Source organism: Medicago sativa, chromosome 1 (assembly GCF_051527215.1).
Source record: "Medicago sativa cultivar Bolivia chromosome 1, Bolivia_mono, whole genome shotgun sequence".
Lineage (NCBI taxonomy): Eukaryota > Viridiplantae > Streptophyta > Magnoliopsida > Fabales > Fabaceae > Medicago > Medicago sativa.
Window position 1 is genome coordinate 54,869,577 of NC_140749.1, and position 23,360 is coordinate 54,892,936.

The 23,360-nt window shown below is 33.6% G+C and overlaps 4 protein-coding genes, 1 long non-coding RNA gene and 2 pseudogenes across 6 annotated transcripts in view; all 7 read left to right on the forward strand.

Annotated features, from left to right (window-relative positions):
* LOC146955464 (putative fructokinase-7) overlaps positions 1-8,201 on the forward strand; it is a 78,016-nt gene extending 69,815 nt beyond the window's left edge. The window contains exon 9 of the mRNA XM_085721708.1: positions 8,121-8,201. The gene's annotated coding sequence lies outside the window, so the exon portion shown is untranslated. The remainder of the gene's footprint in view (positions 1-8,120) is intronic.
* Positions 59-1,556, forward strand: LOC146955478 (uncharacterized). The gene is made up of 3 exons (XR_015016637.1): positions 59-687; positions 1,003-1,098; positions 1,204-1,556. It is a non-coding gene; the product is annotated as an uncharacterized LOC146955478 (long non-coding RNA).
* LOC146955479 (F-box/kelch-repeat protein At3g23880-like) lies at positions 2,391-4,608 on the forward strand. Its single transcript, XM_085748562.1, has 2 exons — positions 2,391-2,804; positions 4,294-4,608. The coding sequence occupies exons 1-2, from the start codon at positions 2,391-2,393 to the stop codon at positions 4,606-4,608; spliced, it is 729 nt and encodes a 242-aa protein (XP_085604688.1).
* On the forward strand, positions 4,844-8,895 carry LOC146955480 (putative fructokinase-7). Its single transcript, XM_085721692.1, has 9 exons — positions 4,844-5,287; positions 5,396-5,566; positions 5,652-6,083; positions 6,544-6,756; positions 6,847-7,044; positions 7,164-7,304; positions 7,581-7,697; positions 7,771-7,937; positions 8,121-8,895. The coding sequence occupies exons 1-8, from the start codon at positions 4,883-4,885 to the stop codon at positions 7,894-7,896; spliced, it is 1,803 nt and encodes a 600-aa protein (XP_085577818.1). The 5' UTR covers positions 4,844-4,882; the 3' UTR covers positions 7,897-7,937; positions 8,121-8,895.
* On the forward strand, positions 8,209-8,975 carry LOC146955481 (F-box/kelch-repeat protein At3g06240-like; the record flags this gene model as incomplete). The annotated part of the gene is made up of 1 exon (XM_085748567.1): positions 8,209-8,975. A coding segment is annotated over one exon (489 nt), but the record flags the coding sequence as incomplete, so codon positions are not given.
* A 2,903-nt stretch (positions 8,976-11,878) lies between these two features.
* On the forward strand, positions 11,879-12,572 carry LOC146955482 (F-box/kelch-repeat protein At3g23880-like; annotated as a pseudogene).
* A 6,097-nt stretch (positions 12,573-18,669) lies between these two features.
* LOC146955483 (F-box protein CPR1-like) lies at positions 18,670-21,823 on the forward strand (annotated as a pseudogene). Its single transcript, XR_015016644.1, has 2 exons — positions 18,670-19,921; positions 21,384-21,823. The product of XR_015016644.1 is annotated as an F-box protein CPR1-like (transcript).
* The last annotated feature ends 1,537 nt before the right edge of the window (positions 21,824-23,360 follow it).

Here is a 23,360-nt window from a genome sequence, read left to right on the forward strand (position 1 = left end):
CTCTCTCTCTCTCTCTCTCTCTCTCTCTCTCTCTCTCTCTCTCTCTCTATTTGACAATTGCTAATGAGAATTGAGGATTGACCGGTTCTATTGTTTTTCTTTTCAGGAGAAAAAAAAACCCAATGAAAATGGGAGACATTCCAAATTACAATTGCAAGAGACGTTTCATCCAAAGATACAGAGGAAAGCATGACAGGGTTTCACCAAGTTTCTATATTTCTTATCCCTTTTATCATCCATTTATTTTAGAACAAAGAGAAATATACATTTCATCCATTTGACAACAATGGGTACATACTTTCATCATACACTTCTTATCTTTAATTTTGATTTCGGTATGAATGGATAATTTAGTTGGTGATTTTATTGGTCAATTTTTTGTTTCAATTATATCCTTCATTGACTTTTACTTCAAACTTCCCTTACAATGATTTATTGTATTCATTTGTTTTTCTTTAGTTTTCATATGCAATTCCCATTGTATTTTAATCCCTTTTTTAGTGTGGAAAATTGATGTAACTTCTATTATGTTTCAATCTTCTAATCTTCCTTTTTTTGTTTGAACAAGAATCTTCTAACCTTTCTTTGTTTTCATTTTTTTTCTTCATGAAAGTGGTTTCCTATTGTCATCTTCCATAACTATTAATGGGAACAAGAATGGAAACAAGAATGGGACGACCATGAAATGTTAGTAGGTTATTGTTAACTCTCTTACTTTGTGTGTTATGCTTCTACGGTTTTTAATATTCATCCATGTCTTTTTATACTAAGATCACACACTTTTTTCTTTTACCATTATCTTTTCTTCATTTCCTTTTTTTTTTTTTTAAATTTGGAGATTTTGTTCTACGTTTTTTTCTTTCTTTTACCATTATAAAACTGTTCAGATTTTGTTCATAATAGTGTGATCAATTTCAAAATCCATATTATTATTTAAAGTATCTACATTAAATATGTTGACAACATTTTGTAACCAAGGTCCACCTGTTTATGAAAATGTAGGTGATTTTGTGAATTGATATAGAATGATTTGTCGTTATCTTTCAAGAAGCCGGTGGTTGCACGTGCTTAGTAGAAACCAACAAATTGAGAGAGCGGGTTAGAGGGAATTCATAAGAATTTTACTACTGTTATTTACAGTTTTTGACTTTTGAACTTTAACCTTAACTATCTTTTTTTCAATTACTATTTGCTTTCGATCAGCGTCGGTTCAATGTGAGATGGAAGACAAGAGTAGAGGAAGAGAAGAGACAAACTAATGTTTAAGGAAAATAGGGAGCCATCGAGGTAACCCTTTCACCGTGGCCTAAATGCAAATCCTCATAGCACTCGCACGAAATGATCAAGGAAGGGGGCATAAGGTTTTTGGAGAGATAGAGAGGTTTGTTAACAAATTTTAGTTAAAATATTTTCTTATTCTGTTTCTACAATTAATTTTATTCTCTTCATTTCTTTTGTAGAAAATGAAAGTGTGATGTAAATAGAGATAGATGATGAACATGTCTTATATGTTTATTTCAAAGAAAATAATTTGGTTTTGGTTTTTTTTCTTCCTATATACTTATAAATAAAGACCCAATTTTTTGTGCTTTGTACCTCTGACTTATTTGATATTTGCTTTGTGTTACTCAAGTATACTTTACCCAACTCAAGTATACTTTACCCAAGTTCAACCCCTAAACTCATTCCAACCTCAACCATAGAGTGGAGAATAAGAACCATAAGGAGTGTGAGAAAGCTCAAAAGGTAAATATATATACATGTTCTGAAATACATTTTAATGAAGTGATTATGTAACAAACTTTATTTTAGGCTTATGAGATGCATAGTGCTAAAGAAATTATTTTTTGAATGACAAAGGGCTAAAGAGATTAATTGTGCATTTGGAATCACAGTGAAAGGTTTTAGATAATAGGTTGATATTATAATTTTCTTAAGTTTCATTTATATTTCTATTTTATTGTGTGCATCTTAGATAGTATGAAGTGTGTTAAAAGAGAGATATGTCAATTATCTTATGCTTACAACTATTTGAATTAATAAATAACAATTATAGTGTGTTCTAATCCTCTCTTATTCTCTTACTGTCTATTTAAATCTCTTTATTCACATAATAGCTACTATTCAAAAGTAACATTTTCTTTTTCAACCTATCATTTTTGTGTAGATAATGCGTTAGCGCAGTACAAAAAACGGACAGGCGGGCACAGGAGTGTCCGTCTGGACGCTAGTAATAATGATAATAATAATATTTTTTTGAAATAATAATAATAATAATATTCTCTCCTAAAAAAAATATTAATAATATCCTATCTTATGAATAAACCATTCACTTATTCGGATCTCGAGCGAGGCAGGGTGTGCAATCTGGCAGTGATCTCTAAAACATCATGGAGGAGGAGAAGGAGGAGGAGAAGGAGACGACAGCACTGCCGTGTCTGCCTGAAGAATTGGTAACTCAAATCCTTCTAAGGTTATCGGTGAAGTCTTTTATACGTTTCAAATCCGTTTGTAAGTCTTCGTTTTCTCTTATCTCAAATCCTCATTTTGCAAATTCACAGTTTCAGATTACTGCTGCAACACACACTCGTCGAATTCTGTTCGTAACAGAACTGTTTGTAACAGAAGCTCCTCAATTTCGATCTATAGCTTTAGATTCATTGTTCACCGCTGATTCTGCTCCTGTTCTACTGAACCCTAATTTTTCGCTTCCTAAATCTGAGTTTCATCTTAAAGTTAGAGGTTCATGTAGAGGGTTTATATTGGTGGAGTCTTTTCCAAACATGTACGTATGGAATCTGAAGGTGAGAAAAACACAAGAAGGGGGGTTGAATTGTGTTTTAGAAAAATTCTTCGTTTCTCCTAAAAACTGAACACACTGATCAGAAGCTAAGCGAGACAGCTTCTGAAGTGATAATCAGAATCTAAATGCAGCGGAATAAAACAGAGAGAGAGAGAGAAGAAGAACGACACAAAGCAATTATACTGGTTCCTTCCACAATCCGGAAGTAGTCCAGTCCCCCTTGCACTTCCAAGGAGATTTCACTATGAGTAATATCTGATTACAAATGCTCAAGCACACAAGCAAGAGACTTCCAATGCTCAAGCACACAAGCAAGAGACTTCCAATGCTCAAGCACACAAGCAAGAGACTTCCTTTGCTCAAGAACACAATCAAGAGACTTCCTGCTCAAGCACAACTGCAAGAGACTTCCTAACTAAACAAAATTACACAGAAAATTGTTTAAGGTTGAACACTTGATATACAATCAGAGGTGCTCACAATACAAATCAGATACAGACTCAATGGACTTAAGAATTTCTAAGATATGACTTTGAGACACAGAAATTCTAAGTGAATGCAGAACAATTTCAGCAGAGGTTTGGTACTTGTGAAAATCTTGTGAGTCTTTCGTTCAGCGTTCTTGCATTACCAATTCTCTAGGTCTTCACTCCTTTATATAGTGGTGTGAAAGAGACGTTGTGAAATTGCCAGCACACCAAAGAGTCGTTGTTGAAGCTTGATCTTTCACCAATAATCTTTTGCCTGATTTGGCTGTTGTCCTATGAAGAACAAATTTGAAATCCATTCCTTATCCAAAGGAACATCTATGCAGGCGAAACCGTATTCTGGAGCTGTTTTCTTGTCCTGTAGCGCGGACACAAAACAGAGTAGTGGAGAACGTGGTTGTACAATTCGTACAAAGTACAATGTCAACGCTTTCGTCCAAATTGCAAACACACGCCTTCAAACACCTTTGAAATGACCGTTGCAAACTCCACTAATCCTTTGTTTGTGTTTTCGAATCCAATAGACAGCTTTTGCATTGATAATTCTTCAATTCTTGATTCTTTGCAAATCCAGTTGATATTCAGCTTCTGGTGAAATGGCTTCTGATGAGGCAGCTTCTGATGATGCAGCTTCTAATGATATGACTTCTGCAGCTTCTGATGACGCAGCTTCTGATGATGTGGCTTCTGGACCTCTTGTCTTCAGAAGCACTATTCTTCAGGAGCAGCTTACTTCAGGAGCGCTATTTCTTCAGGAGCAGCTTGACTTCAGGAGCGCTTTTTCTCTTCAGTAGCAAGTTGCCTTCGGGAGCGTCCAAGCTTCAAATTTTTGTTGTTTCCATAGCTCTTTATTTGCTCATTCAGAACCAATGATGATGTAACTTTATAATTATGGTCCTGTACACTTGAACAAATATTAGCTAGTCCAATTTACAATTTTTAATACCTTGTTATCATCAAAACCCTTTAAGGTTCATTGTTAAACACATTTTGTTCCAACAGAATCCATCCACCGGAGTTCATAGACATATACCTTCGCATCCGCCGCCGCATAATCATTCAAGTTTACCTTTTTATAGCTTTGGGTATGACGAGTCAACAGATGATTACTTGGTGGTTTTAGTATACTATCATTTTATTCAAAACTCAGATGATGTGCTATCTCACATTGGGATTTTCTCTTTGAGAGCTAATGTGTGGAACGAAATTGTGGGTCCTACACATTTGCCTTTTTGTGATAACCTTTCTCACTTTTCCATGTTCCACAAAACGATTTCGATTTCGAAATTAGAACCAGTGAAAAAGGAACTAGAGTGAGTTGGTGAACGAGTGAGGAAGTTAAACGAGGAACTGGAGTGAAGTTTGTGAATCGAAATTCAACGAGTGAAGATTGTGAAGTTTGAGAGTGAGATGGAGATTTGGGGGTTTTGGGGGGAAAGTGAGAAAGCGGGGAATGAAAATTTGGGTAGAGCATGCAGGGGCAAATTTGTCTTTTCAGTTGGGAATGTGCAATTTTTGTTGGATAAAGAGCAGAATTCATCTTTATCTTTATATTGTAAATAGAGGTGGGAAAGGGGAAAAGAAAGAAACGATGGGAAAGGGGAAAAGAAGGAGCAAAACCATGGGAAAGGGGAAAAGAAGGAGCAAAACCGTCGCCGCCGTCGTAGATCAGTCTCTGCCGCAACATCAAAAAGTTCCCTCGAAAACGGTCGAAATCTCTGGCGACGTCTCCGATTGCCCCATTTACCAACAGCTTATGAAACTAGGGTTTTATTTGAAGAGAGAAAAAGTTGATGATTGTCTTGGCCAACTAGGGGATTCGATAAATGGCTTGGATGACCTCAAAAAGGCTGAAATGTGTTTCGAGAAGTTTCTGTTTTCCAATCTCAATTCTTGTGGTAGTGGTATACTTCCTAGCTATAGCTATAACCATAATGATTTAATGCTCCCAACTACATCGAGAACTACTACTCTCGATGGTCCCTTCATATTGCAGGTTTCAATTTCGATCCCAGTTAATTGATTGTATTCTTCATTTATTATTATCTGCAATTTACTGTTTCAGTTCTGTTGTTGAATTTGCGGAATCCAAATGCATTGGCAGGTCGATGAATTTATGAGTATCTATCCTCCTCCAAGGTTTGCTATACCTCCTCCACGGGTTGGTAGGATGTTGATGTTGTTAATGACCGATGGTGTTAATAAAGTCTATGGAATAGAGACCTACCACAGGCCTATTCAAGACATTCAACCTTCTGCGCCTCTTGGATTAAAGGTTTCTTCCATGTCACAAGACATCATCCTTTTCATCTGAATACATACATACATACATATATAATTTTATTATTTGCTTCTTGTAGATCAAATTCTCTAATGTAAGCGTGTCCAAAGGACTTTTCAAGCTGCTTCCTGAAAATACTGTAGTATTGGGAGGAGGAGGATTAGTTGATGTTGATGATGTCAGCACTCATACTGTCCAAGCTGGTAATAAGGATGGAGTACCTCCTGTGTCCCCGCCCTACCCATTTAGTTTTGGCACTTTCCTAGCAAGCAAAGGTTTTACTGGTAACTTACGGAATACAGAAGCTAATAAGGATGGAGTACTACCTCCTGTGTCCAGGCCCTACTGCAGCAAAACAAGTGGACTGGTTGTTTGTTTTGGTGAACTGTTGATAGATTACATGACTATTCACGAACCGTCTGGTTGCTGCTGGAGAGATCTTGGTGGTGCTATTGCAAACGTGGCAGTTGGCATCTCTAAGTTGGGGGGTTCATCTGCATTTATGAGTAAGGTGTACATCTATGTCTTGTTACTATCTACAGGGCTTCCATGTTTGATTTGTTCAAATCTTCATATATTTAAAAAATTTGAAATTGATTACACTTTTCTGAATGGCATGTGTGTGTGTGTTTCAAGGTAAACAAATAAACTCACTGTGAATGTAATGGTTAAAGTTCATGCATTTTGAGGAATATCTTTTACCCGTATTTTCTATTTTTCATTCCCATCAAATAGAAACCACTTTAAAACCTAACCAACCATAACTTCCCATTTCCACCACATTCTACCTTTTTCCCTTTTCTTATTGTTAAATTAAATTAGTTTAAAAGATTTTCCTACAGATATCATGTATTTACTTGTAGGTTGTACCTAGGAATAATACTTCTTGCAGTAGTATTCTGAATTTTAGGGATGTGAATCTATGTTGGCTGAGAAAATGATAGCTTAACTCATTATCATCTGCGTTTTAGGTTGGAGCAGATGAATCTGGGTATACGTTGGTTGATATTTTAAAGGAGAATAATGTTGATACATCTGGCATGCTGGTTGATTCTAATGCCAGCACCACATTGTATTATGTTTTACTTAGAGCTGATGGGGTGCGCAAGTGCTTGCTTTTCAGAGATCCTAGTGCTAATATGCTTCTGTATGAGTCAGAGCTTGATCGTAAACTCATCGAGAAGGTGCCTTTAATTTCCATCTCTGTTTATAAAATGTGGCCATAAAGACCGATGGTTTAAGTCTGTATAATTTTAATTTAATACTGATTGCAGGCTAAAATATTCCATTATGGTTCCATCGGTTTGATTGATGAGCAATGCAAGGCGTCTTATCTTGCTGCCTTGAGTTTTGCTAAAACCTGTGATTGCATTCTCTCGTATGATCCGAAATTGAGATTGGAACTATGGCCATCAGCCGAGGCTGCTCGAAAGGGTATAATGAGCATATGGAATCTAGCCGATGTCATAAAGGTAAATTTTATTTGTCTAGTTTTTCACTTTTATGCAATACACTTTATAAATGCCATTGCACGTCATTCTACATTCTTTCTCTGAGTCTATCTGAAGTGTTATTTTCTTATGTATTGCAGATCAGCAAAGATGAGATCACTCATTTGATTGATGCTGGTGATCCTTGTGATGATGATGATGTAATAAAAAAGCTTTTTCACCCTACTCTCAAGCTTCTAATTGTTACCAGTGGGTCGGAGGGTTGTAGATATTACACCAACGTAAGCTTGCCAAAGTCATTTAACTCATATTTTAATTGTTTGAATAGGTTTTATAATCCATCGTTTCATTATTTTCTTTGCTCTTTATTCGGATGAGTGGAATAAAATGTTGGCTGTGACTTGTCGAATGTAAATTAACAATTTCGACACTCAATGACGAATGGCAACTTGTAAAACATAAGCAAGGTTTGCTTCAAGGTTTAATATTTCACAGTACTATCTTGTCATGTGAGTGACCAGCATTCAGCTAATAGTGATTACTAAATTTTTGTGCAGGATTTTAAGGGCAAAGTTAGAGGTTTAAATGTTGAACCTGTTGACACAACTGGTGCTGGTGATGCATTTGTTAGTGGGATTCTCTACTACATAGCTTCTGACCCAAGTATTTTCAAGGTAATTCAGATATCTTTACACATTCTAGTTGTTGATTTAGAAAAAAGTTGTGAGTGTTTATTTTGTGTGGCAGGATGAGAAACGTCTCCGGAAGGCGTTATATTTCGCCAGTGTATGTGGCGCGATCATGGTGACCAAGAGAGGGGCAATTTCTGCATTACCTACAAAAGATGATGTCCTGCAATATCAGATGCAATAGGAACATCAGCTGTTATAACATGTAATGTATGTTGACAAAGAGTGAGTGATTAACCTTCTGACTTGGTTTTGATGGCGCTAATTTGTGAAGTCCTGTACTGCAACATTCAGGCTAGAACAGATCAATATGTTGAGTTGGATTTCCTTTTGATTATGCCAGCAGCCGCGCATATGTTTTGATCTTGTTATTTTAAACTCATAATTATTGTGTTTTTGACTCTTAAGGTTTCAATACGTTGATGCTTGAAGAACCAATCTGCGTGTAATTAAAAGTAAAATAACTTTCTAAGGGTTCTAATCCGTCAATGCTTGAAGAACAACCACACATTATTCGGTCTTCAATGGGGCAATTCACTGGTTGGCTATTCGTCCTGATACAGGTGACCATCTTGTTGTTGCCTTTGATTTAATGGAAAGAAAGCTTGTAGAGATTCCTCTCCCAGATGATATTGGTCGTTTGAAAATTTGTAGTTTATGGGTATTTAGAGGATTTCTCAGTCTATGGGTTTTGAGGGACGAGGATAAAGTTGATGTATGGGTGATGAAAGAATACAAAGTGAAGTCATCTTGGACTAAAACTCTTGTTCTTGATTTGGTTACCATTTCTCACATTTCCCTTGTATGTTGTACGAAAAGTGGTGATATTGTTGGAACAAATAGACCTAGTGGGTTGGTGAGATATGATGACAAAGGAGAGTTTCTAGGGCATAACTATTATAGTGAATCTTCACAACATGCATTCCGACTGGCTATGTATACAGAGTCTCTGCTTTCACTCCCCAGTGACAGTGAGCAAGCTTAAGAAGGTGTCACAAACAAGAGGAGTGAGGTAGTCAAATTTTCTCCATCATTGTTTTCTGGATATTTATTAATTATGTTGTACTATGTGGCTGAATTTGTAGCATGACACAGTATGCCACACAAGCTGATTTAATATGTCATGAAATGTTTATGTTTATTGGTTAACTATTTGCAATATGTTTATTGGAAATATTGACAACTCTGGTTGTGTATTTCGTGGTTATTTATGCATATGTAATTGGATTCTGTTTTAATGCATGCTTTGTTCATTGCTTGGAATTGTTTTATATGGTACATGGTAAATTAGTCTGGTTGTTTATGCATGTTGATTAAGTTCAAAACTATCCGACTTTGACTCAAAGAACTTCTTTAAAAATTTGATCATAATCACTAATTTATTTAAATGAAACAGAAGGTTATGTTCTCTAATTGCAGTGGATTAAACTTGGTGATTCTGATTTCTGTTTCAAATCAACGATCTACACATGATCAATTAAATGAATTTTTAATACCTTAGAGCATAAAAAACATCAAAACTAAATCATGTCAGCCTAAATAGTGCTACAATTACAACTTAGAGTTTTTCAAAGAAAGAATTTAAAAAAAAATGCAGTTTGCTGGTAATAAGCTGTAGAAAAGGGTGTTAATTGTTGCACTGTTAGCCATAGACATGTTTGATTAGATTTGTGGTATATCTTCTTTTTAAAGTGGAAATTCATTTGACCTCCTAATGACCAATATATCGTTTTTGCCATAGTCGGATTCAGAAGTTGTTTCTCTTTCCTTCATGTTCAAACTTAATTTTTTCTTCTTATTGTTTGTCATTGGCAAAATAAGAAAATATTGCATGAGCATACCTTTTTTGTATATTCATAGCTTGTTCTTTAGTTAGTGCGTAAGTACGAAAAAGACACAAGGGAAAATATGTACATATTTTAGAGAGGAAAATGCTTCAAAGAAAACAACACAGAGGAAAATTATTTGATTGATTAAGTTATACAATAATATTAAAACTTTAAAAAACGATGATAGAAGTGTAAATTATAGTTATGCGTACATGCTTTATAGAAACTGAACTATGACTTGGCAAAGTGATGGGCAAAATGAGGTTTATAAAATCTAGATAAGGTTTCATATTTTCAAACTTAACAGGTTTCAGAAGAACTATGAACCACAATGAGCTAAAATATTACTCATATGAAACTTAACAGGTTTCAGGTTTCGATTTGGTGAAAATTTAGTTTAAGATAGAGCCTGGTAGAGTTGATTTATACGGTTAACATGTTGTTTGTTTATATTTGGTTGTGTTTATTACTTTATTTATATTTAATTTCAGAAATGAGCAATATTGTGGTCATTCTTTTCTCAATCAGAGCAATAATCACATGTCTATATGTACAGGGATACGCATTAAGGCCTCAATACGCACAAAGTTATAGAGAGTATTCCTTAATCTACAATGTAGCATATACTATCAGAAAGAAGTAGATGAAAGATTGGATGAATGGAAGAGTTTCAATGAACATGTAGACAAATCATCTCAAACAAGTTCTTCTGAGGACAAACATAAAGAAACGTTGAAAGTTGAAAGAGTAAGGGGTAGCAAGCAAACTTGCTCTTCTTTCCATCATAAGCTTGTGGCTATTATTGGAGTTTATATTAGATTTACTATCTAATTGAAAATAAATTCAATTATAATACTCTTAGATGTAATTTTTAGCTATTTTATAGTTTGACATCCTTATAAGACTTCGTTAATTTTTAATATATTTGAGGTTTTATTGTATTGTTTCAGAAATTCTCTTACTTATTTTTATTAGGGAAATGATAACTTGTGCCCTCAAGACACAAGTTAAGAAACCAAAGATAGAAATATTTTGTTAGAAATTGTGTATTCAATATTCTATAAATTTAAAATCTTATCTTTTCAATACAAAATTTATGATTTAATTACACTTTTAGAATCTTAACTTGTGCTCTAAAGGCACAAGTTAATACTACCCTTTTTATTATTGAAGTTAATGTTCATTGTAATTTTGTTGTAAAAAAAATGTTTGAGTGTGAGCATGGCTTGGTTGTAGTTGAGGTTGTGCTTCAGTTGTCTTGGCACTTGTTCTCACCTCCTGCGCGAGCTTCCAATCTTTTAACATATGCACAAAACATTCAACTACTTAGGCACTTGTTGTCACATCTTTAAATTCTTACGCTTCCATAGACTCCACAAGATTGTTATGAAAAAAGGGGCATTGTGTCAGTTGGCTCAGCATACAAACTCAAAGTGTGCTCTATAATGTTCCATAAATTGGTGTCGCGCCACACCATACTAGTTTGGAGCGTGTAAATAATGCAGGCACGTAATCTTCATAATCCTAATTACGAACAACACACAGAGTATGATAAGTGACTCCTCTACTAACCATTGGTACACGTGTAGAGAAACACCCACAACACCCTCCAAACAAGATTCTTTACCTTCAAGGGAGCTTTGACGTTCCATATTTATCTCCAATGGTTCAAACGTATTAAGTGAGAGGTGTTCCAGATATTTTCGCTGCAAATTCGATAAGCGCTACAAACATAATACTTGCCATTCCTCTCTCCTTTCGAACTAACACATATGTTGTGACTAGAGGAAAAAGATGTGTTGAGAATTGAAAGTGTAGTAGGTGGATCAAAAAGGTAATGAACTAGCTGCTCTTTCCAAGTCTTCATTGTATGATCAAAATATTTTTTAAATATTTTTATAAAAAATAGAGTTTTCGCGGGTGGGGGCGGGGCGGGGCCGAGAGACCCGTCCCCATTGGGGGCGGGGTTGAGTTTCAATTTTTACCCTCGATATGGTTGGGGATAAGGGCGGGTGCATGAAAGCGGGGACGAAGACGGGGATGCTTAAACCCGCTCTGATCCGCCCCCGCGCGGGGCATTCTTTAAGCATCCCAATTTTTGTAATTATTCTTTTAAAAAGTCAACTATTACAATTTCCAATGCATTTAATACACAACTTTTCATTAAAAACTTACCATTTAAAGTGTTTAAATAATGCCCGGAGCACTCGTTAACATTTCCCTAATAATAGCAATAATATTTTTTTGAAATAATAATAATAATAATATTCTCTCCTAAAAAAAATATTAATAATATCCTATCTTATGAATAAACCATTCACTTATTCGGATCTCGAGCGAGGCAGGGTGTGCAATCTGGCAGTGATCTCTAAAACATCATGGAGGAGGAGGAGTTGGAGAAAATAGCACTGCCGTGTCTGCCTGAAGAATTGGTAACTCAAATCCTTCTAAGGTTACCGGTGAAGTCTCTTATTCGTTTCAAATGTGTTTGTAAGTCTTGGTTTTCTCTTATCTCAAATCCTAGTTTTGCAAATTCACAGTTTCAGATCACTGCTGCAACACACACTCGTCGAATTCTGTTCGTAACAGAACTGTTTGTAACAGAAGCTCCTCAATTTCGATCTATAGCTTTAGATTCATTATTCACCGCTGATTCTGCTCCTGTTCTACTGAACCCTAATTTTTCGCTTCCTAAATCTGAGTTTCATCTTAAAGTTAGAGTTCATGTAGAGGGTTTATATTGGTGGAATCTTTTCCAATCATGTGCTTATGGAATCCATCCACCGGAGTTCATAGACAAATACCTTCGCCTCCGCCTTGGCCTAATCATTCAAGTATACCTTTTTATGGCTTTGGGTATGACGAGTCAACAGATGATTACTTGGTGGTTTTAGTATTCTATCATTTTATTCAAAACTCAGATGATGTGCTGTCTCACATTGGGATTTTCTCTTTGAGAGCTAATGTGTGGAACGAAATTGTGGAACTAAATCATGTCATGACCCTAAATAGTGCTACAATTACAACTTAGAGTTTTCAAAGAAAGGGCTTTAAGAAAAAAAAATGCAGTTTGCATGGTAATAGGCTGTAGAAAAGGGTGTTAATTGTTACAAGGTTAGCCGTAGACATGTTTGATTAGATTTGTGGTATATCATCTTTTTGAAGTGGAAATTTATTTTACCTCCTAATGACCAATATTTTTTTTTTTTTTTGCCATAGTCGGATTCAGAAGTAGTTTCTCTTTCCTTCATGGTCAAACCTAAATTTTTTCTTCTTCTTAATATCTGTTAGCATACCTTTTTTTTTTTTTTATATTTATAGCTCGTTCTTTAGTTCCTGGGTAAGTATGAAAAAGACACGAGGGAAATATATGTACATATTTTATAGTGGAAAATGCTTCAAAGAAAACAACATAGAGAGGAAAATTATTTGATTGATTAAGTTATACAATAATATTAAAACTTTAAAAAACGATGATAGAAGTGTAAAAGTTATACAATAATATTAAAACTTTAAAAAACGATGATAGAAGTGTAAATTATAGTTATGCGTACATGCTTTATAGAAACTGAACTATGACTTGGCAAAGTGATGGGCAAAATGAGGTTTATAAAATCTAGATAAGGTTTCATATTTTCAAACTTAACAGGTTTCAGAAGAACTATGAACCACAATGAGCTAAAATGTTACTCATATGAAGCAAATTCCCAACCTTTTTTTTTTCTTCCTGTTGAACCGATTTTGAATGATTCAAAATCTTATTCTTTGGTTTTAAATTATTTTAAAATCTGGTTTTAAAAGTTATCAATTGTTATTTACTATTAAAAAAAAATAAAAACCTACACAATAAGGAGGTATAAGGGATGACTTGGTGGCTGAGGTGGAAGAGTTAAGGAGTGGAGTGATAAGAAGATCGAGAGTTTGATCCCCCCTTTGAGTGCCGTATTAACAATTACTAACATTTACACAACGATAATTGAAAGAAAATGAAACACCCCTACTAGAAATCACCTAGGATATCTAGCATGTGTGTTAAACTTGGCGTCGGGTACATTAAAATTACAATAAATAAATACTCTCTGAACAAATCATAGAATTTCTCACCTGTTACCTCAGAAATAGTACCACTGACGTGTACTATATATGGATACCAAATTGAAACACCCCTACTAGAAATCACCTAGGATATCTAGCATGTGTGTTAAACTTGGCGTCGGGTACATTAAAATTACAATAAATAAATACTCTCTGAACAAATCATAGAATTTCTCACCTGTTACCTCAGAAATAGTACTACTGACGTGTACTATATATGGTCCAGCTATGTCTGCTTCTTCATCACGAGCCATCCTATCGTATAATAACTTGTACATCTGAAATAAATAAAAGGGATTTGGGTGAGACAAGATGTCTCAGTGAGTTCCATCTATCCTAGGATGTAGGCAACCTCGGGGAACCTAGGATCGCCATATATTTCTAAACTTAACCCATTTTGGGTTTATACCATTTCATTATGCATAACTGAGCGATCAAGGGATAACTAAAATTGCTGTTTGAAATACTATTTTAATCATATAATAAATATAGTCATACTCATAACTTTAATCATATACATAATCACCATAATCATAATAATCATAAACATATCTCCAATATATCGTATTCTGGTATAGCTTATACTTTGACATACTTATCTGAGTATGTCTCTGATCCTTTTCTGATAACAGCTAATTTCGGCTAACTAAGCCGGAGTTCCATAACTAAATTTTCCACATTTCCAATTATTAGAAAAATGCTCATCAAATATTAATTTGTAGCTAATTCATTCCAAACATAATTTTCATATTGATACACTTCTCTAAAGTACAAAGCTACTGAAATTTTACACATTCTCGTATACTTTATCATCGCATCTCATGATGTGAATTTACTATCAATAAAGTATATAAATTATTTTCTCATTTGCACCACTTAATATAAATTATCTAATCATTTATCTCTTTTCATTATTTGTACATAAACCACATTATCTCTTCGTTGTGACGAACGGGATATACCACATTATCTCTTCGTTGTGGTGAACGGAATATACCACATTATCTCTTCGTTGTGGTGAACGGAAATATACCACATTATCTCTTCGTTGTGGTGAACGGAAATATACCACATTCTCTCTTCGTTGTGGTGAACGGAAATATACCACACTATCTCTTCGGTATGGTGAACGGAAATATACCACATTGTCTCTTCGTTGTGGTGAACGGAATATACCACATTATCTCTTCGTTGTGGTGAACGGAAATATACCACATTATCTCTTCGTTGTGGTGAACGGAAATATACCACATTATCTCTTCGTTGTGGTGAACGGAATATACCACATTATCTCTTCGTTGTGGTGAACGGAGTTTTTCTTAATATTCTTATTTTTTCTTTCTTTCTTTCTTTCTTTATTTTTCTATGAGCATGTTACTCATTTAAATTTTTCTCCTCATTTCCATTTTTCTATGATTTTCTATAATTCACTGTGAGCATATTACTCATAGGTTGCATTTCAAATTTTCTTTCAAACATTTCTATAAGTATATATGCATCAATTGCGTTATTAATTTCCATCCAACATTTATACTAACATCAACATACTTATCAACATAAAAGATATTTTATAATACACAAGTAAGGGTGTCTAATCAAGACATAATCGTTATAGCTATCTTATATTTATTATGTTTCAAATGTACCAATCATTATAAAAAATAGTCATGCTTGCACATAACATGGGAGTTTATATTTGAAACCTACTTTTCTCAAACATGTCCCAAACCCATTACCACCAAACAACAAATTCAACTCTAACTAATCAAATTCAAGCTTATTAGAGAACTCACCATATCATGTGGGGATGAACCACCATTGATGAATAAGAGCTCTGATCCCTTGGATTTCTCCTTCAATTCTTCTTGTTCTTGCAGCTCCAACCCTCACTAATTCAAGTATTCATTTCTAAGCTTCATCTTAACCCAAAGCAGAGAAATTGAAACAAGAGGTACACTTTCCACCACTTCAATGCATGAATTGGGATAAAAAAGAAAATTGGGGAAAGAAGGTGTAGGACTGTAGGTTCGGTTGGGGCTAGGAGAGAAAGATAACATATTGAAGCTTGATCCACACATTAATTCACATAAGAAATGAGGTAGTAAGATTGCATATATCATTTTGGCAAAGATTGATGAATGGTGGCTTTGAAATGGATAGCCGAGAGATAGAAAGGAGAAAGAGGGAGTATATTCTGATCTTAGGAGAAAAGGAGGGAGAAAAAATAAATGAGTGAAAAAAAATGAGGGACACGTGGGGTAGGGAAGAGAAGAAAGAAATGTTCTAGAGAAAATGTCTAGAAAAATATCTTCATTAAATAATTAACATGTGTTAAGCCACACTAAAACTGACACTGATAACTGAACATGTGTGTTTAACTGACACTGTGTGTTAAATATTCTCCATTAAATAATTAACCCTTCTCTTAAAAATCCAAGGATAAAATAACCGATATTGAAATTTTACATGTGGGGCATTACAGAAAAACCAGGTATTCTGAACTGATCCCCACTTTGGAATTGTAGTGCTGCTAGGAGATGATGGGATTTACTCATATCGATCAAAGGAAATGTGGTATATAGGCCATAGAGGAATTTGGGATAACATGTAGCTAGGAGTTGATTTATACAGTTTACGTGTTGAATGTTTATATTTGGTTGTGTTTATATTTAGTTTTAGAAATGAGCAATATTGTGGTGTGGTCATTCTTTTCTCCATAAGAGCAATAATCACATGTCTATGTGTACAGGGATTCTTATGGATTTGCATGAAGGCCTCAATACGCACAAAGTTATAGAGAGTATTACCTTAATCTACAAGGTAGTATATCATTTCAGGAAGAAGTAGATGAAAGATTGGATGAATGGAAGAGTTTCAATGAACAAGTAGACAAATCATCTCAAACAAGTTCTTCTGAGGACAAACATAAAGAAACGTTGAAAGTTGAAAGAGTAGGGGTAGCAAGCAAACTTGCTCTTCTTTCCATCATAGGCTTGTGGCTATTATTGGAGTTTATATTAGATTTAATATCTCATTGAAAATAAATTCAATTATAATACTCTTACGTTGTAATTTTTAGCTATTTTATAGCTTGACATCCTTGTAAGACTTGACGTTAATTTTTAATATAGTTGAGGTTTTATTTTATTGTTTCATAAATTCTTTTACTTATTTTCATTGAAGTTGATGTTTCATTATACTTGTGTTGTAAAAAAAAAAAAAAGTTTGAGTGTGAGCTTGGCTTGGTCGTAGTTGAGGTTTTGTGCTTCGGTTGTTCTGGCACTTGTTCTTACCCCCTGCTCGAGCTTCCGATCTTCTAACATATGCACAACACATTCAACCACTTGGGCATTTGTTTCTTGAACTTATTGTCACAATTTTAAATTATATTTTACGGTTTTATTGAGTGAAAATGTTTTACGATGAAAAGGAGGGAAAAAAGGGTGAGGGTAATGGTTGAAAATTTACACAAAAGAAAAGTTTCCTGCTCCTACACTATGTAAAAAAACAAATATATTTCCCCAAAGGTGCATTTTGCTTCAACGATAAGTTTTCAAGCAGGTCAATTTTTAATAGTAGACAAGTTTAGGAAACTACACCACCGTCATTCTATTCCTCTTATTTTCATTTACAAGTTCATAATATTGAAAGAATTGAAGAGCAAATCAATGCTATATTTGAAGGACATATAAATAACACTTTTGAAAAAGATAAATCTTTGAACAAGATTCTTGAGGTTTTGAAGGATCGGAAAATACTTCAAAGAAATTCAAATTTCTTATTCATACAACACAGTAAAATTAATGCCCATTAATATTATCGAAAGAGTTGAGATAAAGAGAAAAGAACACTTGAGATTATAGTGGTTCAGTTACACCGTCCTTGCAAACAACCAACATCCACTCCTATTGCAATGAGCAACGAAGTTTCTTCCATTCCATTATTGCACATAAAATATCTCCTATCTCCTATCTCCTATACATACATTTGAGAATAAAGTACACATGACATATCAAAATGAAATTCTAATGAAAACTTACATGTGTCAACTCATGGTAATTACAATACATAATACTAAAAATTAAATAAAAAAGAGGTCTAATAACAAGAAATTAATTGCATTTAATTGCATTCAATTTACATACTTAACTTTTTTCCAAATTCTGATATTCCTTTGACATGAACCAAAAAATCAGTAATTAGAAAAAAATTAAAAACCAAATTTGATGTAAATCAATTGATATTGTATATGAAACTTACTCTTTTTCTTAGGAGTATATGCAACTTGCTTAAAAAAATGACGAGCCTACATATGAAAATATATTTGAATTCACAAATAACTCTAAGAGAGTAACTCAGCCTACTAATCAATTATAAACAATGAATTTCACTAATACATAAGACAAATATTTGTTGCCGATGTATATTAAGAAAATACAAGACAACTATTTGTCAGTTATACATATATAAAATATAAAACAAATATTTATCAGTGAAAAGTATAAAAAATGCACAAGACAAATATCTGAAATTGATATATAGAAAAAACACGCGACACATATTTTTCACTAATAAATATTAAAAAAACATGGGACACATATAAAATATTAAAAAATATAAAAGCACAAGACAAATATCTGTAATTGAAATATACAAAAAACACAAGACAAATATTTTCACTAATAAATATTAAAAAACACGGAACACATATTTATCTCTGATGCACACAAAAATATCATTGATGCATAAAAACCATGAGACAAACATTCACCAATGATAAATATAAAAATAGCATGGGACACATACTTTTTTGCTAATATATATAAACACCAGACAAATATTAATAATTGATACATAAAAAATACGGGATAAAAAATATGTTGCTACATGCAAGGGTCACATTAATCGAATTACATAATTCAATGTAATCACAAGTGTTGTGTTGGACTAAAATAAAAAAAAAGTACCAAAGCGCTACTACAGGGACCAAAAATACAATTTAAAAAAAAAAAAAAAAAAACTCTACCACTAAATCAATCTGAACCCTAATCAAAACAAAACATCACTGGTAGTAGTGACAGAAGACGCGTGAATGGAGGCGGATCCACCACCGTATGAATTGATCGCTAAAAGAGAAAGACACATGGAGGAGGAGGAGGAGACGACGGCACTGCCGTGTGTGCCTGAAGAATTGGTAACTGAAATCCTTCTAAGGTTACCGGTGAAGTCTCTTATTCGTTTGAAATCCGTTTCCAAGTCATGGTTTTCTCTTATTTCAAATCCTAGTTTTGCAAATTCACAGTTTCAGATTACTGCTGCAACACACACTCGTAGAATTCTCTTCCTGACAGCAACTCCCGAGTTTCGATCTATAGCTGTAGATTCACTGTTCACTGCCGATTCTGCTCCTGTTCTACTGGACCCTAATTTTCCTCTTCCTGAATTTGAATTTGAACTTCAAATTAACGGTTCATGTAGAGGGTTTATATTGATCTTAAACCCTTTTTCAAACATTTACCTATGGAATCCATGCACCGGAGTTCATAGACAAATACCTTCGCCTCCTAACTTTCTCGTCTTGGGTATGACGAGTCAAGAGATGACTACCTGGTAGTTTTAGTATCCGATTTTGTTGACAACTCAGATTATGTGCTATTCTACATTGGGGTTTTCTTCTCTTTGAGAGATAATGCGTGGAACAAAATTGTGGGTCCCACACATTTTTCTTCTCCTTTTAGAAACATTTCTCCCTTCACTTATTATTCTGTGGTAGAGTCGATCTTCAATGGGGCTTTTCACTGGTTGGCTTTAAGTCATGATGATGGATATCAGCCACATGACTATCATATTGTTGCCTTTGATTTAATGGAAAGAAAACTTGTAGATATTCCTTTCCCAGATGATATTGATGTTTCGAAAGATTGTACTTTATGGGTATTTAGAGGATTTCTCAGTCTATGGGTTTTGGGGGACTTGGATAAAGTTGATATATGGGTGATGAAAGAATACAAAGTGCAGTCATCTTGGACTAAAACTCTTGTTCTTGATTTGGTTACCATTTCTCACATTTCCCTTGTATGTTGTACAAAAAGTGGCGATATTGTTGGAACAGATAGACGTACTGGATTGGTGAGATATAATGACAAAGGAGAGTTTCTAGAGCATACCTATTATAGTGAATCTACACAATATACAGTCAGATTGGCTATGTATACAGAGTCTTTGCTTTCACTCCCTAGTGACAGTGAGCAAGCTTAAGAAGGTGGCACAAACAAGAGGAGCGAGGTAGTCAAATTTTCTCCTTCATTGTTTTCTGGATATTTATAATTATGTTGTAGTATGAACTATTGGGTTGCTGAATTTGTAGCATGACACAATATGCCACACAAGCTGATTTAATATGTCATGAAATGTTTATGTTTATTGGTTAGCTATTTGCAATATGTTTATCAGAAATATTGACAACTTTGTGTTATTCGCCGTTATTTATGCATATGTAACTGGATTCTGTTTTAATGCATGTTGTGTTCACTGCTTGTTTGTAATTGTTTTATGTAAATTAGTCTGGTCAATTTGTACATGTTGATTAAGTTCACAACTATCCGACCTTGACTCAAAGAACTTTAAAAATTTGATCATAATCACAAATTTATTTAAATGAAATAGAAGGTTATGTTCTCTAATTGCAGTGGATTAAACTTGGTGATTGTGATTTCTGTTTTAAACCAGGAAACAAAATTAGTTTCAAATTAATGATCTTCAAATGATGAATTAAATGAATTTTTAATATCTTAGAACATAAAAAACATCAAAACTAAATCATGTCATGACCCTAAATAGTGCTACAATTACAACTTAGAGTTTTCAAAGAAAGGACTAAGAAAAAAAATGCTGTTTGCATGGTAATAAGCTGTAGAAAAGGGTGTTAATTGTTACACGGTTAGCCATAGACATGTTTGATTAGATTTGTGGTATATCTTCTTTTTGAAGTGGAAATTTATTTGACCTCCTAATGACCAATATTTTTTTTTGCCATAGTCGGATTCAGAAGTAGTTTCTCTTTCCTCCATGTTCAAACCTAAATTTTTTCTTCTTCTTAATATCTGTCATTGGCAAAATAAGCAAATATTGCACTAGCATACCTTTTTTTTTTTTATATTTATAGCTCGTTCTTTAGTTCCTGGGTAAGTATGAAAAAGACACAAGGGAAATATATGTACATATTTTATAGAGGAAAATGCTTCAAAGAAAACAACATAGAGAGGAAAATTATTTGATTGACTAAGTTATAGAATAATATCAAAGCTTTAAATACATGCAAATATTGTATTTTATGCAGGGATGTGAAATTCTTCTAGAGGAAACAGTCTTAAAAACTATGATAGAAGTGTAAACTATAGTCATGCACACATGCTTTATAGAAACTGAACTATGACTTGGCAAAGTGATGGGCAAAATGAGGTTTATAAAATCTAGATAAGGTTTCATATTTTCAAACTTAACAGGTTTCAGAAGAACTATGAACCACAATGAGCTAAAATATTACTCATATGAAAGGTTTCAGGTTTCGATTTGGTGAAAATTTAGTTTAAGATAGAGCCTGGTAGAGTTGATTTATACGGTTAACATGTTGTTTGTTTATATTTGGTTGTGTTTATTACTTTATTTATATTTAATTTCAGAAATGAGCAATATTGTGGTCATTCTTTTCTCAATCAGAGCAATAATCACATGTCTATATGTACAGGGATACGCATTAAGGCCTCAATACGCACAAAGTTATAGAGAGTATTCCTTAATCTACAATGTAGCATATACTATCAGAAAGAAGTAGATGAAAGATTGGATGAATGGAAGAGTTTCAATGAACATGTAGACAAATCATCTCAAACAAGTTCTTCTGAGGACAAACATAAAGAAACGTTGAAAGTTGAAAGAGTAAGGGGTAGCAAGCAAACTTGCTCTTCTTTCCATCATAAGCTTGTGGCTATTATTGGAGTTTATATTAGATTTACTATCTAATTGAAAATAAATTCAATTATAATACTCTTAGATGTAATTTTTAGCTATTTTATAGTTTGACATCCTTATAAGACTTCGTTAATTTTTAATATATTTGAGGTTTTATTGTATTGTTTCGGAAATTCTCTTACTTATTTTTATTAGGGAAATGATAACTTGTGCCCTCAAGGCACAAGTTAAGAAACCAAAGATAGAAATATTTTGTTAGAAATTGTGTATTCAATATTCTATAAATTTAAAATCTTATCTTTTCAATACAAAATTTATGATTTAATTACACTTTTAGAATCTTAACTTGTGCTCTAAAGGCACAAGTTAATACTACCCTTTTTATTATTGAAGTTAATGTTCATTGTAATTTTGTTGTAAAAAAAATGTTTGAGTGTGAGCATGGCTTGGTTGTAGTTGAGGTTGTGCTTCAGTTGTCTTGGCACTTGTTCTCACCTCCTGCGCGAGCTTCCAATCTTTTAACATATGCACAAAACATTCAACTACTTAGGCACTTGTTGTCACATCTTTAAATTCTTACGCTTCCATAGACTCCACAAGATCGTTATGAAAAAAGGGCATTGTGTCGGTTGGCTCAGCATACAAACTCAAAGTGTGCTCTATAATGTTCCGTAAATTGGTGTCGAGCCACACCATACTAGTTTGGAGCGTGTAAATAATGCATGCACGTAATCTTCATAATCCTAATCCTCTATACATACATTTGAGGATGTTTAAAATGAACAATACACATGGCACATCCAAATCAAATTTAAAAGAAAAGTTACATGTGACAATGTAAGGTTAAAGCATAAAAGTCATAGTCCAATTACACCATTTAAGACAAACTTTTTTTTAATGACACCATTTATGACATTAAAGTAACAAATTATAACCAACAATCAAATAAAAATCTTCAACAACAAAATTTTGAAAAATAATCTAAATAAATAATTATATAAAATGACATAATTTCAAAATTAAAAAACTAGAATTATAATATTTTAAATCTGCAAAAATAGATTTTTTTTATTTATAAGATATATTTTGCATTGATTGAAAAATTACAATCTCAAATGACTACATTGTTTCTTGCATATGAAATTTTTTTGTCAAAATAAAATACTAAAAAATACGAGATAAATATCATTGCTGTTAAATATAAAAAAAAAAGGTCGAGGGAAAGCATTTTTCAAATATAATAAATATCTTTGAAATAAACAAGAGACTAATATTTTTCGATAAAACTATATGTTTGTCATTGATAAATAGAAAAATATACATGACAAGTTTTTATCAAGAGAAAGAAATACAAGACTTGGGTTGGGGCCAACGACCTGACCTAATAAACCATTAAAGCAAAACCCACAATTCAGTACAAAAATGGTAATAAAAGAGAACAGTCCTAAACAACCATTTCCACGTACAATCCTGCGAACACACGTAGGGGCGCTACAATCGAGCGAACGTAATGGCACGAAACCTCATCCTCTATACATCCTCGACCTCTATCCTCTATACATACATTTGAGGATGTTTAAAATGAACAATACACATGGCACATCCAAATCAAATTTAAAAGAAAAGTTACATGTGGCAATGTAAGGTTAAAGCATAAAAGTCATAGTCCAATTACACCATTTAAGACAAACTTTTTTTTAATGACACCATTTATGACATATTAAAGTAACAAATTATAACCAACAATCAAATA